We start from the raw sequence: 10,613 nt of genomic DNA on the forward strand, positions 1-10,613 counted from the left end.
CCCAAACTCCTCTTGCTGCTGCGGCTAAGGGTGGCCCTCCTCAGCTCCTCCCATCCTCAAGCCCTCACTCAAACCCAGCCCCTCGTCCTCAGCCAAGAAGTCAAGGCATGCCTGGGGGTTTTTTTTGGTGGTTCTTTTAACCTTAAGGAGAGGAAACCACAGATTTTCTTGACATCCCCTGAGGACTTGGCCGATTTTATAGGGGGGTGTTTGGTCACAGCAGCCCAAAGCTCAGAGCAGGTTGTGCAGGCGTGCCCCAGATTCAGCTTTTTAACCTTTTTCTCTCATTCTTTGACCCTCTGGGTCTCCTGTCTTAGAAAATACTCCCTCTGCCTTGGAAAATACTCCCCTCTATATTCCAAACATTCCCTCTGCACTCACACTGTCTGCCTGGAAAACTTCATCAGCTTCAGTAATGCCACCTCATTGTCCTCCTCTAGCCTGAAACCCACAGAAAAAGAGAAGGGCATTTAGAAAGATTTATGGAGCAACTGGAGCCCCAAAGTATTATAGCAGCCGTGCCCCAGCCACTGGACCCCTAACCTCTGGATCTCTCCTGCAGAGCAGATTAGGAGCTGGTGGAAGGTGCTGGTGTGGCCACGCTGGGTGGGCTGCCTGCCCACCTGCTCCAGCACTTAATGTGGGTCCCACTGTGCTGCCCAGGGGGGTTGGGACAGAGTGAGAGCCCCAGTCTTAATGACTCTTGGATTCTAAGGCTTGATTCTGACCCTCAAAAGAAGCTCTCAGCCTTATTAGGACAGCCCTGGGGATGCTGACCTTGGCCCAGGGCTTTCCCTGATGCTGGCAGCACTGCTCAGTGCAGGGACCCTGCTGGATCCTGGAGTGGGAGCCCCAGTCTTAATGACTGTTGGATTCTAAGGCTTGATTCTGATCCTCAAAAGAAGCTTTCTGTTATTAGGACAGCCTTGGGGATGCTGATCTTGGGCAGAGCTTTCCCTGATGCTGGCAGCACTGCTCAGTGCAAGGATCCTGCTGGATCCCAGAGTGGGAGCCCCAGTCTTAATGATTCTTTGATTCTATGGCTTGATTCTGTCCCTCAAAAGAAGCTCTCTGTTATTAGGACAGCCCTGGGGATGCTGATCTTGGGCAGAGCTTTCCCTGATGCTGGCAGCACTGCTCAGTGCAAGGATCCTGCTGGATCCCAGAGTGGGAGCCCCAGTCTTAATGATTCTTTGATTCTATGTCTTGATTCTGACCCTCAAAAGAAGCTCTCTGTTACTAGGACAGCCCTGGGGATGCTGATCTTGGGCAGAGCTTTCCCTGATGCTGGCAGCACTGCTCAGTGCGAGGACCCCGCTGGATCCTCTGGCTGCTCCACAGGCAGGGCAGAGACCTGAGACTCAGCTGATCTGGGGGAGATATTCCCCGAGTGAGTGTGGATGGATGAAGAGGAGGAGAAGGGGCAGCCCCAGCACGACTCTCCCCTCACCCAGTCACTTCCTGGATCTCGGTGGGGCTGCAAAGCCTTGGGGCAGCAGGGCAGTGAGAAAGATATCAACCTGAGAGGGATTTTCTGGCTTGATTTGGATGTCAGGGGTGTCCCATTTGGGAAGTGAGTGACCACTGGAGTGATGGGGCTGAGTGGGATTAGAGATAAAAGCTTTAATTGCCTCCTGCAAGTCTCTTTTAGCCAAGCTCTGGGAGGATAAGAAGCTGTTGGGAGAGGAACAGGGAGGAGTGGGCATGGAGGGGAGTGAGGGGGGGGATGCTGCCTGTCCCATGGGCTGGGATTTGTCTGCAGGTTGCTGCCTGGCTCCATCACTGGAGGGTCTTTTGGCACTGTAGTGAAAAGGTCTCTCTTAGAGCAGCATTTGAGCTTTGTGTGGTTTCCCCCCTCCCCAACACAAGTAAAGCCTACATTGGGGGGGAGGCTGTGGGCAGTCCAGTGAGTGGACTCGTTCTGAGAAGGTCTCATTGGGTTTGTTCTGTAGGGGTGAGGCTGTGGATTCCTGCTGCCCCTTTGGGATGTGGTTGTGCTCCCCAAAGGGCAGCATCCTGCCCTCCTGCATTTCAGCAATGCCTATCAAAACGAGCATAGGGAAAATCTAGACCCAGCTCTTCCACCCTGCTAAGCTCCTGGTGGTGGTGGATGCTGAGCTGGGGGTCCTGCACCTCACCCTCTTACCTGCAAACCCGTTTTCCCAGTAAAGGAACAGCAACAGGGAGCTGGGAAGAGCAACAGGGAGCTGGGAAGAGCAACAGGGAGCTGGGAATGCTTGCCAAGAGTTAGGGAGGGGGTGAGGGGAGGTTAAACCTTGGGAACTCCTCCCAGCTTGAACCACAAAAGTGATTCTCTCTCTGGGTTGATTATCAGTATTGAGATTGGTTTGGGTTTGTTGCTTGCTTGGAGGTTTTTGTGGTTTGGATGCCCAGGTGGAAGCTGTGGGTGGGGAAAGTCAAAGCAGCCAGGGAGAGAGCTGGAGATCACATTCATCAATTAGGCTTTTATTTGCAAATAACAATTAATAATAACCATTCAGAATGAAGACAGAAGCAAAGAGCTGTGCTGGCAGATACTCAGCCCCAGGAACCAAAGGATCTCAGAGGGTCAGAGGCACTCAAAGCCTGAAATCCTGTCCTTAAAAAAAAAGGAGAAGGCACAGTGATGTGCACAGCCCCTGCTTCCCAGCTGCCCTGAGGAGGAAAAGCAGAGGTTAGCCCTTCTTGGCATCCTGCAGGAGCAGATCCTCTTGGGTGGCTGGTCAGGGAAGGGCCAAGCTTTCAAAGGTTTGTGTTCAAATAAATAAATGCCCTCAGCCCTTGGGTCCCCAAAGTCACAGTGCTGGAGCGGCAGCGTCCCCCTCGCTCCTGCCTTGGTCAGAGATGTGGGAGGGATGCTCTGGAGAGGTCCTGCTGGCCGAGGTGGCAGACACCCTTTGGGTTTGGCTCCCATCCTGAAGAGGCTCTGGAGCAGGAGGGGGTTTCCTTCAGTGCTTTTCAGGCAGTCATAGAATCTCAGAGTTGTCAGGGTTGGAAGGGACCTCAAGGATCAGCCAGTTCCAGCCCCCCTGCCATGGGCAGGGACATCTCCCACTAGATCAGGCTGCTCTGAGCCACAGTCCTGCTCTCCATGGTCCCCTACCAAGCCCTGATGCCTGTTTGCAGGGTGGTTTGCAAGCAGGTGGGCTGGTGCTGGGCACCACCGGCCGTGCCCAAGCTCACGTTCACAGCAGGGCTGCCGGGGGTGGCGCCGGGGGGCACCCCAGCGTAGCTCCCCCCATAGCCAGCGCCATAGGGGCTGCTGCTGTAGGCACTGTAGTAGGAGCTGTAGGGGTAAGGGCTGGCCGTGATGCTGTACGGGGCTGGGTAAGGCTGGGAGCCCCCCAGGCAGGGTTTGCCGTCCCTGACCAGCACGGGCACCGCCACCCTGCGCAGGGGCGGCGGGTGGGCAGCCAGCTCCAGCGATTTGTCCTGCCGTTGCCTCTTGCACTTGTACCTGCGGTTCTGGAACCAGATCTTCACCTGGGTGGAAGTGAGCTGGAGCAGGCTGGCCAGGTGCTCCCGCTCCGGAGCTGAGAGGTAGCGCTGCTGCTTGAAGCGGCGCTCCAGCTCCAGCACCTGAGCCTGGGAGAACAAAACCCGAGGCTTCCTCCGCTGCCGCTGCCGGGGGTGGTGGTGGCAGGGCTCGGCTGGCTTCTCCTCTGCCTCCAAGGGGTGGCCGAGAAAACGTTTTCCTGCCGCGAGAAAAACCCCAAAGCGAAGTGAAACCCAAGCCTGGTTCTGCTCCCAGCACGGATGTGATTCCTAAGGAGGGGTCAAAGCGGGAATGGGATGGAGTAGGATTGATTCTGTAGCGGCTGAGGGACCTGGAGGTGTTCAGCCTGGAGGAAAGGAGGCTGAGGAAAGAACTTCTGCCTCCCTGGCAGGAGGCTGGAGCCAGGTGGGATTATAAAACGGAGCAGGGTGAGAGCTGGAAAACTTAATGCGAATTTTCCTGTGATGTTTAAGGGGAATCCAAGGAATTCCCTGGTCTGGAATGGAATTAGTTCATGATATGGATTTTGGATGATGTTTCCTCCTGATCCCCGCTCTGCTGGTGATGGTGATAGCCTCAGCCCCCAGGTGGTACACAAGATCCACGTACCCCAAAATGCAAATTCCCTTCCCCATTCTCCTGCTCGGGAGGGATGGAAACGGTGGCAGTCAAGGCTCCGGTGGGATTTGCCTCCAGCTCCCATGGGGAAGGGGTATCCACAGCTGGGGGAGTTTGGACAGACCCAGGAGAAAGAAGCAGCTGGGAATGGGGGAGGAAAGGTTTGGAGATGAAAGTAGAGGCTGAGGGCTTTGGGTTTTTTCTCTTTCATTTTGATCTGCAGTGGGGGCAGCTGGGGGTCCTGGGGGAATGAGATGCTCTTAGGTACCCCAGGGAATTTGGGGAGGGGATAGAGAAATGGGATGCAGGGGTGAAGCGGCCAGGAAGCTCTTCCCGGGCTCCTCTCACCCTTCCTGGGCTGCTTCCACCCTTCTCCACCTCTCTAGCTCTGTGTTCCACTGACTCCCAGGGCTCATGCCCTGGACTTAACTGTTTTCCCCGTTCGTCCGGCGTTAGGGAAACACGAGCGAAGAAAACTTGGTCAGATTTGGACAGCGGGGAGAAGGGTCCCATCCGACCACCCCCACCCCGACACACACTTCGGCAGCCGCATCCCCGCTGCCGGCTCCGCGCCCCTGGGACCGGTCATGCCTCAGCGCCACTGCCCCTGTCCCCAGTTTATGGAGCATCGATTCCGGGGGGGGGGGGGGGGTTGTGTCACCGAAAACGGTGCCGAGTTGTGCTTGTGGGCAGAAAGAATCCCAACCCGGCTATATCCAACCTCCAGCCGCGGCCGTTTCGTTTCCCCGAGGGCAGCGGGGGCAGACGGGGTGGGATGCGCGGCTGCAGCGTGGCTTGCTGGGATGACTGGGAATGATCCGAACACCCCCAAAATCACCAGATATGGTGGGGAAAAAGGGGGAGGGGGGTGTGGAAAAACACATAAAGGTGGGAGAAAAAAGGTTGGGGAAAAAAAACAGTGTGTGGGGGGGAAAGGGTGGAGAGAAAAAGGTGGAGAAATAAAAGGTGGAGAAAAAAGAGGGGGGGGAAAGGTGAGGGGGGAAAAAGGGAGTGGAGGGAAGAGGGGAAGAAAGGTGTGGGCGGAAAGGTGGGAAAAAAGGGGGAAGAAAAAGGTAGGGAAAGGAAAGTTGGAGAAACAAGTGAGGAAAAAAGTGGGGGCAAGAAGGTGGTGGGGGAGAAGATGGGAGAAGATGGTAGGGGGCGGGAAAAAAAGTGGGGAATAAAAATGAAGGGGGGGAAAGGTGTGGAGAAAGAAACGGGGGGAGCGGGGAGAAGGAGGAAACCGGCGGCTGGAGCCGGGAGCACCGCCGGCGTCGGGCCCGCGGGCGGCTCCTACGCCCTCGGTTTTCCATCCCGGGGGAACGAGAACGGCTTCAGGCACCCCTTCTCTCCCCCCCCGCCCCCCCAGTCCCGCTGCCCCCCAGGGCACTTACGGGACGCAGCCGCTTCGATCTCCCCACCTGAGCTACAGGAGGTGCCGTCAGCGGCGTCGGGACCCCCGGCTGCTCCCAGTCGCTCCAGCTTGAGGATGTCCTTCACCGAGAAGGGGGTGGGCAGCATCTTTCAGGGCTGGGGGGATGGGTTGGTGAGGGTGTTGGGGGGTGCCAGGAGCCCGCAGCAGGTTTGTGTACTCCGGGACCCGCTCCCGGCTCTGAGCCTCCTGTTGTCGCCGGGCCAGGCACCACCCCCGGCCTCCGAGCTCGGCAGGGGGGTCCCCTGGGGTTGGGGGCAGCAGGAGAAGGCGGGTCGGTCCCCTTTGGTGGGGGTTTCCCTGCTGGGATGCTCTATTCCGGACACGGCTGCCCCCCATTCAGCTCCAGGCCCCTTCCCATCTGTATCCAAAACAAGGGGAAGCGAGAAGGGGGGGGGGTGTGGGGGGTTAAAGAGGTGGGAGGGGGTGTTTGGACTAAGCGGCAATAAAGCAAATCGAGTCGACTTCAGCTCCATTAAGGTCACATTAGCGAGTGGCTTTGGGAGATAAGGGCTGATAAGGGGCACAGACCACCAAGCTCCTGCGGACAGGGCTGGGGCTGATGCTGTAAGAGCCGCGGCCAGCAGGAGCTGCCCACCGACAGCAGCTCTGGGCCCCATCTCCCTCCCAGTGCTGCCCTGCTGGATGGGCACTGAGCTGGCAAACCCTTCGCTGGGCCAAGGAGTAGGCGCCAGGGACTCCTGGGGAGCGCTGCTAAACCCTGGGTAGCCCCTGTGGGGCCGTGGGGAGGCAGTGGGGGAGCCCCACCAGTGTCTGTGGGGTGATGCTGAAGCTTATCTGAGCCCAGGGAGCAGCTCTTTCAATTAAAATTCCTGGCTGGCCTCAGGGCTGGTGTTTGCTGATGGCCCTGACAGAGCAGAGCTCAATTTCGTCTGGGTTGGGTCGGTATCTCCTGCACCACCAAAATAGCCAAACTGGAGGCTGAATAAATAAACTCCCCAAATGCAGGCAAGGAAGTGAGGGGCTGGAACAGGAGGGAAAAATAAATAACAGTGGCTTGGGGGGTGGGAAGTGCTGCCAGCACATCTCCCAGAGGGCTGGGTTCACTTCCCAGCCCTTGCAGGATGCTTTTTTAGCTTCATGCACTGATGGCCATGGGACATCCCTGCACGTGGTGCCTTGTTTTGCACTGCAGAGTTGGAATTCTGGCTGAACACATCAGGGGAGGCACTGAGCTCACCCTCCCCAGGAAGGTTTCTCAGTGGGTGGTGATGCCTCTGCAGAGCCACAGCTCAGCCCTGCTCCAGCATCTGTTAAACCCCTTTGGTGGGGGCACAGCTCAGGCCCTCCTTGGGCCATTTCTTTCGTGCTGCCCTTCTAGAGAGTCCTCACTCCCCCCACCCCGAGATGGCTTCAGGGTCTATAGTCCCTTGCTGTGGGCCTGATCCTCCTCTTTTCACCTTTGCTAGGGGAGTGAACTTTTCAGTGTGACTTTAGCCTGCTGAAGTCTGGAGCCTGCTGAACCTGGAGGTGGATGTTTTTATACTGTGGTTTGGGGGCACTTGCTGCTCAGACCCAAACATTTGTCTTCCAATCCAGGAGAGACACTACAGCCACCTAAACCAGCCCAGGCTCCTTCACCTGGAGCCTCCTGCCCATCGCAGGCTCATTGCAACCCCTCACCATGATCCACATGGGCATGGTTAGCTCCTGCCATCCCCTCCAGGGTTGTTCCCTATTCCCAAAGCCCTCTCCCAGTCCCTGGCTGGATTCATTGCCATGTCTAAATGGCTTGTTTGGGGCTGGACACGGCAGAAAGCAGAGCAAACAGAGTAACCTTACACCTTGGCTGGTGGCGGAGGGAGGGAGGCAGCCGGCGCCGAGGTGAAATGCTTGGCTGGGATGGAGAGGAGCAGGAAGGAATTGGGGGAAGGAGCTGCCTCTGCCCCTAATGACTCGGTGTGGCTGAGATTAATGGACAGCCTGGAGTGTGGCTCTCAGGACCTGTGGAGAGGGGAGGCACTGGATGGGTCACGTTGGGTAAAAGGGAAGGCAAATGGAGCTTCGCAGCTGGCAGTGGGGCAGGATTAGTGCCCACCATGGCTGTGGGGCTGTGCTGGCTCTCTGTGTGTCCCCACGGGTCACATCCAGCCCTTTCCTGCTGGCAGAGCAGCAGAGCCCGGCCTCCAAAAGCTTGCCTGAGGCTTGTAAATCATCTCTGCAGGCTTTCCCCTCCCAAAAGCTGCCATCAAGCCTGCCCAGCCCCAGCCCAGCTGCCTGACCCATGGCCAGGAGCTTTCCTAGCGCCTGAACATCAACACCCATGAGGGCTCAGGACCTCTTCGTGGCACTGGGGATGGTTTGTGGCTCTTGGCTGTTGCATTTTTGGCAAGAGGAGGCCACTGGGGGATTCCTGGGGAGAAGGCTAAGAGGATCTCTCAGAAGTGATGATAAATCATCAGCTTCTTTTTGACCGGCAAGTTAATTTTGTTACAAGGCTCTGGGGGCATTACTCCTCTTTGTAACTAGGTTAGATGAAACCAGGAGAAAGCTGCTTCTGGCCACCAGCAGATGTTTGGGCTGGGGGGTTTCTGTGGCTGTAACACAGCTCCCAAAGTATCCAATTTCTGGCAGTTATCACTGGGATGCATCAGAATCCTGCTGCGATGTCGGAGGAGCATCCGAGGCCCTGGAAACCTGACTCTGCCTGCTGGGAGCAGGATGGGGCAGGCAGCATTGCAAGGCACTCCTTGCCCTCCCAGGAGGTTTGGGGCTTTAAAGTGCTGAGTGTTAGGGAATAATGGGAATATTAACTCCTGGGAATAATGGGAATGTGATGGGAATGGTGGTGGATGCAGGAGGGGGCTGTGAGCACAGAGCATGTGTAGAGACCTCTCTAAGGAGCTTGTGAGTTCCGGAGCCTCTGTGCCAGGAAGGATCTGGAGGTGCTGGAAGGTGTCCAGAGAAGGGCCATGAGGATGAGCAGAGGGCTGGAGCTGCTCTGCTATGGAGACAGACTGAGCGAGTTGGGAATGTGCAGTCTGGAGAGGAGAAGGCACCGAGGAGACCTAATTGTGACCTTCCAGTATCTGAAGGGGGCTCCAGGAAAGCTGGGGAGGGACTTTGGAGGGTGTCAGGGAGGGATAGGACTGGGGGGGATGGAGCAAAACTAGAAGTGGGGAGATTGAGATGGGATGTGAGGAAGAAGCTGTTCCCCATGAGGGTGGTGAGAGCCTGGCACAGGTTGCCCAGGGAGGTGGTGGAAACCTCATCCCTGGAGGTTTTGAAGGCCAGGCTGGATGTGGCTGTGAGCAACCTGCTGTAGTGTGAGGTGTCCCTGGCCATGGCAGGGGGGTTGGAACTGGCTGAGCCTTGAGGTCCTTTCCAACCCTGACAATTCAGTGATTCTATGACCTTGTTTTGTTTTGTTTTCTCTATTATTCCCAGATTTCTGGGGACCTGTTGAAAGGAATTCAATGGAGAGAGGGTTTCTCAGCTGCTGCTCCAGCAGCACCTGCTGGCAGGCGATGTTTCCGGCGCTAGAAGGACTTGGGGATGGATTTAAACCCGGCTCCAGCGAGCAGAGCTCCGGCTCAAACCATTAGGCAGCAGTGCCCTCTGCTTGGCCGCGGGAGATGCGCAGCTTGGCTTCCCTAAATCCCAAAGATGAGCCATGAAAAGGGGGGGGGGGGGGGAGGAACCGTTCCCCCATGCTCCTTCACCCAGGGTCGTAGAAAGGAGTGGATCAGTGGTGGCTCCAGGAAGGAGCTGCTGAGGTTTAAGGGTTTGTTGGGTCACACCTGAGAGGTGAAAAGCCTGGCTGGGGTTAAAACTGCTCTCCCAAACCTCTGAGCAGAGGAATGGCTTTAAAATGGGATTCTTTGGTGGAGCATCAGGAATAATTCAGTGTGTGTGTGTGTGTCCCCAGTGCTGGCAGAGATGAACTCAGAGAATGCCTATCTGGGCATTCTCTCTCAGTCCTTGTAATGAGACAGCTGTAGGGAGCATCCTGCACTAAACCATGGTGCTCCCTGCTCCTTCCCCTGGGTACTTCTGGGATGAAGAGTGCAAAGGGCAGAAAAAAACATGCTGCATCTGTGCCTGTGACCACATCCATGTGCAGGGCTGCTTGACAGGCCTGGAGGCAGCCATGGAATGAAGATGCTGAGCAAGAGCAGAGTCTCCCCGTGGAAGGTTGGCATCAGCTGGGTTGCCCCTTCCCAGAAGTGGGGAGATTCAGATTGGATGTGAGGAAGAAGTTGTTCCCCATGAGGGTGGTGAGAGCCTGGCACAGGTTGCCCAGGGAGGTGGTGGAAGCCTCATCCCTGGAGGTGTTTGCAGCCAGGCTGGATGTGGCTGTGAGCAACCTGCTGTGGTGTGAGGTGTCCCTGGCCATGGCAGGGGGGTTGGAGCTGTCTGAGCCTTGAGGTCCCTGACAATTCTGTGATCAGAAAGCTGAGCTGGGGACAAGCTTCTTGGCAGGGCCTCCTGTGACAGGACAAAGGGTGATGGTCTGAGCTGAAGGAGGGAGATTTTGATCTGATAGAAAGAAGAAGTGTTGTTTAAACTGAGGGTGCTGAGAGCCTGGCCCAGGTGCCCAGAGAAGTTGGAGCTGCCCCCTCCCTGGCACCAGTGCAGGTCAGGTTGTCTGGGGCTCTGAGCAACCTGCTCTGCTTGGGGATGTCCCTGCTGACTGCAGGGGGGGTGGACTGGATGAGCTTTAAAGGTCCCTTCCAACCCAACCCAGTCTGTGATTCCATCACTCCACCATCCTATATCTGGACATTTTGGGCAGCCCCTCCCTGCTTCTGTTCTCTTTGCCTGTGAGATTAGGTTTGGAGGCAGCTGAGGTGAAGCCTTCCCCATCCAGCTCTGTCCCTGGCACCAGCTGGGTGGCTGCAGGGAGGATGACCAAGGAGCAGGATTTTCCCAAAGACCAAAGCCTTTGTGGGATTTAGGTGAATCCCAGGGGATGCTTTCTAGTCGGGAGGTGGCTGCAGGAGCCAGGTGAAGGGAGAAGGTACCTGGGGGCTCCTGGAGGGGACAGGGTGGGTGCAGGCAGGCTGAGTGGGTGCGAAGTGGAGGGTGCTGCGACGTGCTGGAGCC

General features: G+C 56.8%; 1 protein-coding gene across 1 annotated transcript; it reads right to left on the minus strand.

Moving 5' to 3' along the window:
* Nucleotides 1–377: 377 nt before the first annotated feature.
* Nucleotides 378–5,635, minus strand: NKX2-6 (NK2 homeobox 6). The gene is made up of 3 exons (XM_054175481.1): nucleotides 5,509–5,635; nucleotides 3,104–3,695; nucleotides 378–441 (listed from the first exon to the last, which is right to left on the minus strand). The coding sequence occupies exons 1-3, from the start codon at nucleotides 5,633–5,635 to the stop codon at nucleotides 378–380; spliced, it is 783 nt and encodes a 260-aa protein (XP_054031456.1).
* Between the last annotated feature and the right edge of the window lie 4,978 nt (nucleotides 5,636–10,613).

Source organism: Dryobates pubescens, chromosome 31 (assembly GCF_014839835.1).
Source record: "Dryobates pubescens isolate bDryPub1 chromosome 31, bDryPub1.pri, whole genome shotgun sequence".
In the NCBI taxonomy this organism is placed as follows: Eukaryota; Metazoa; Chordata; class Aves; order Piciformes; family Picidae; genus Dryobates; species Dryobates pubescens.

Excerpts from the sequence above, each read along its gene's own strand:
- NKX2-6 (XM_054175481.1), bottom strand. The coding sequence starts at position 5,635 with ATGCTGCCCACCCCCTTCTCGGTGAAGGACATCCTCAAGCTGGAGCGA. Across the intron at positions 3,696-5,508 it reads GATCGAAGCGGCTGCGTCCC|GAAAACGTTTTCTCGGCCAC; the intron begins GTAAGTGCCCTG and ends TTCTCGCGGCAG. Across the intron at positions 442-3,103 it reads CAAACAGGCATCAGGGCTTG|GCTAGAGGAGGACAATGAGG; the intron begins GTAGGGGACCAT and ends TGTGGGTTTCAG.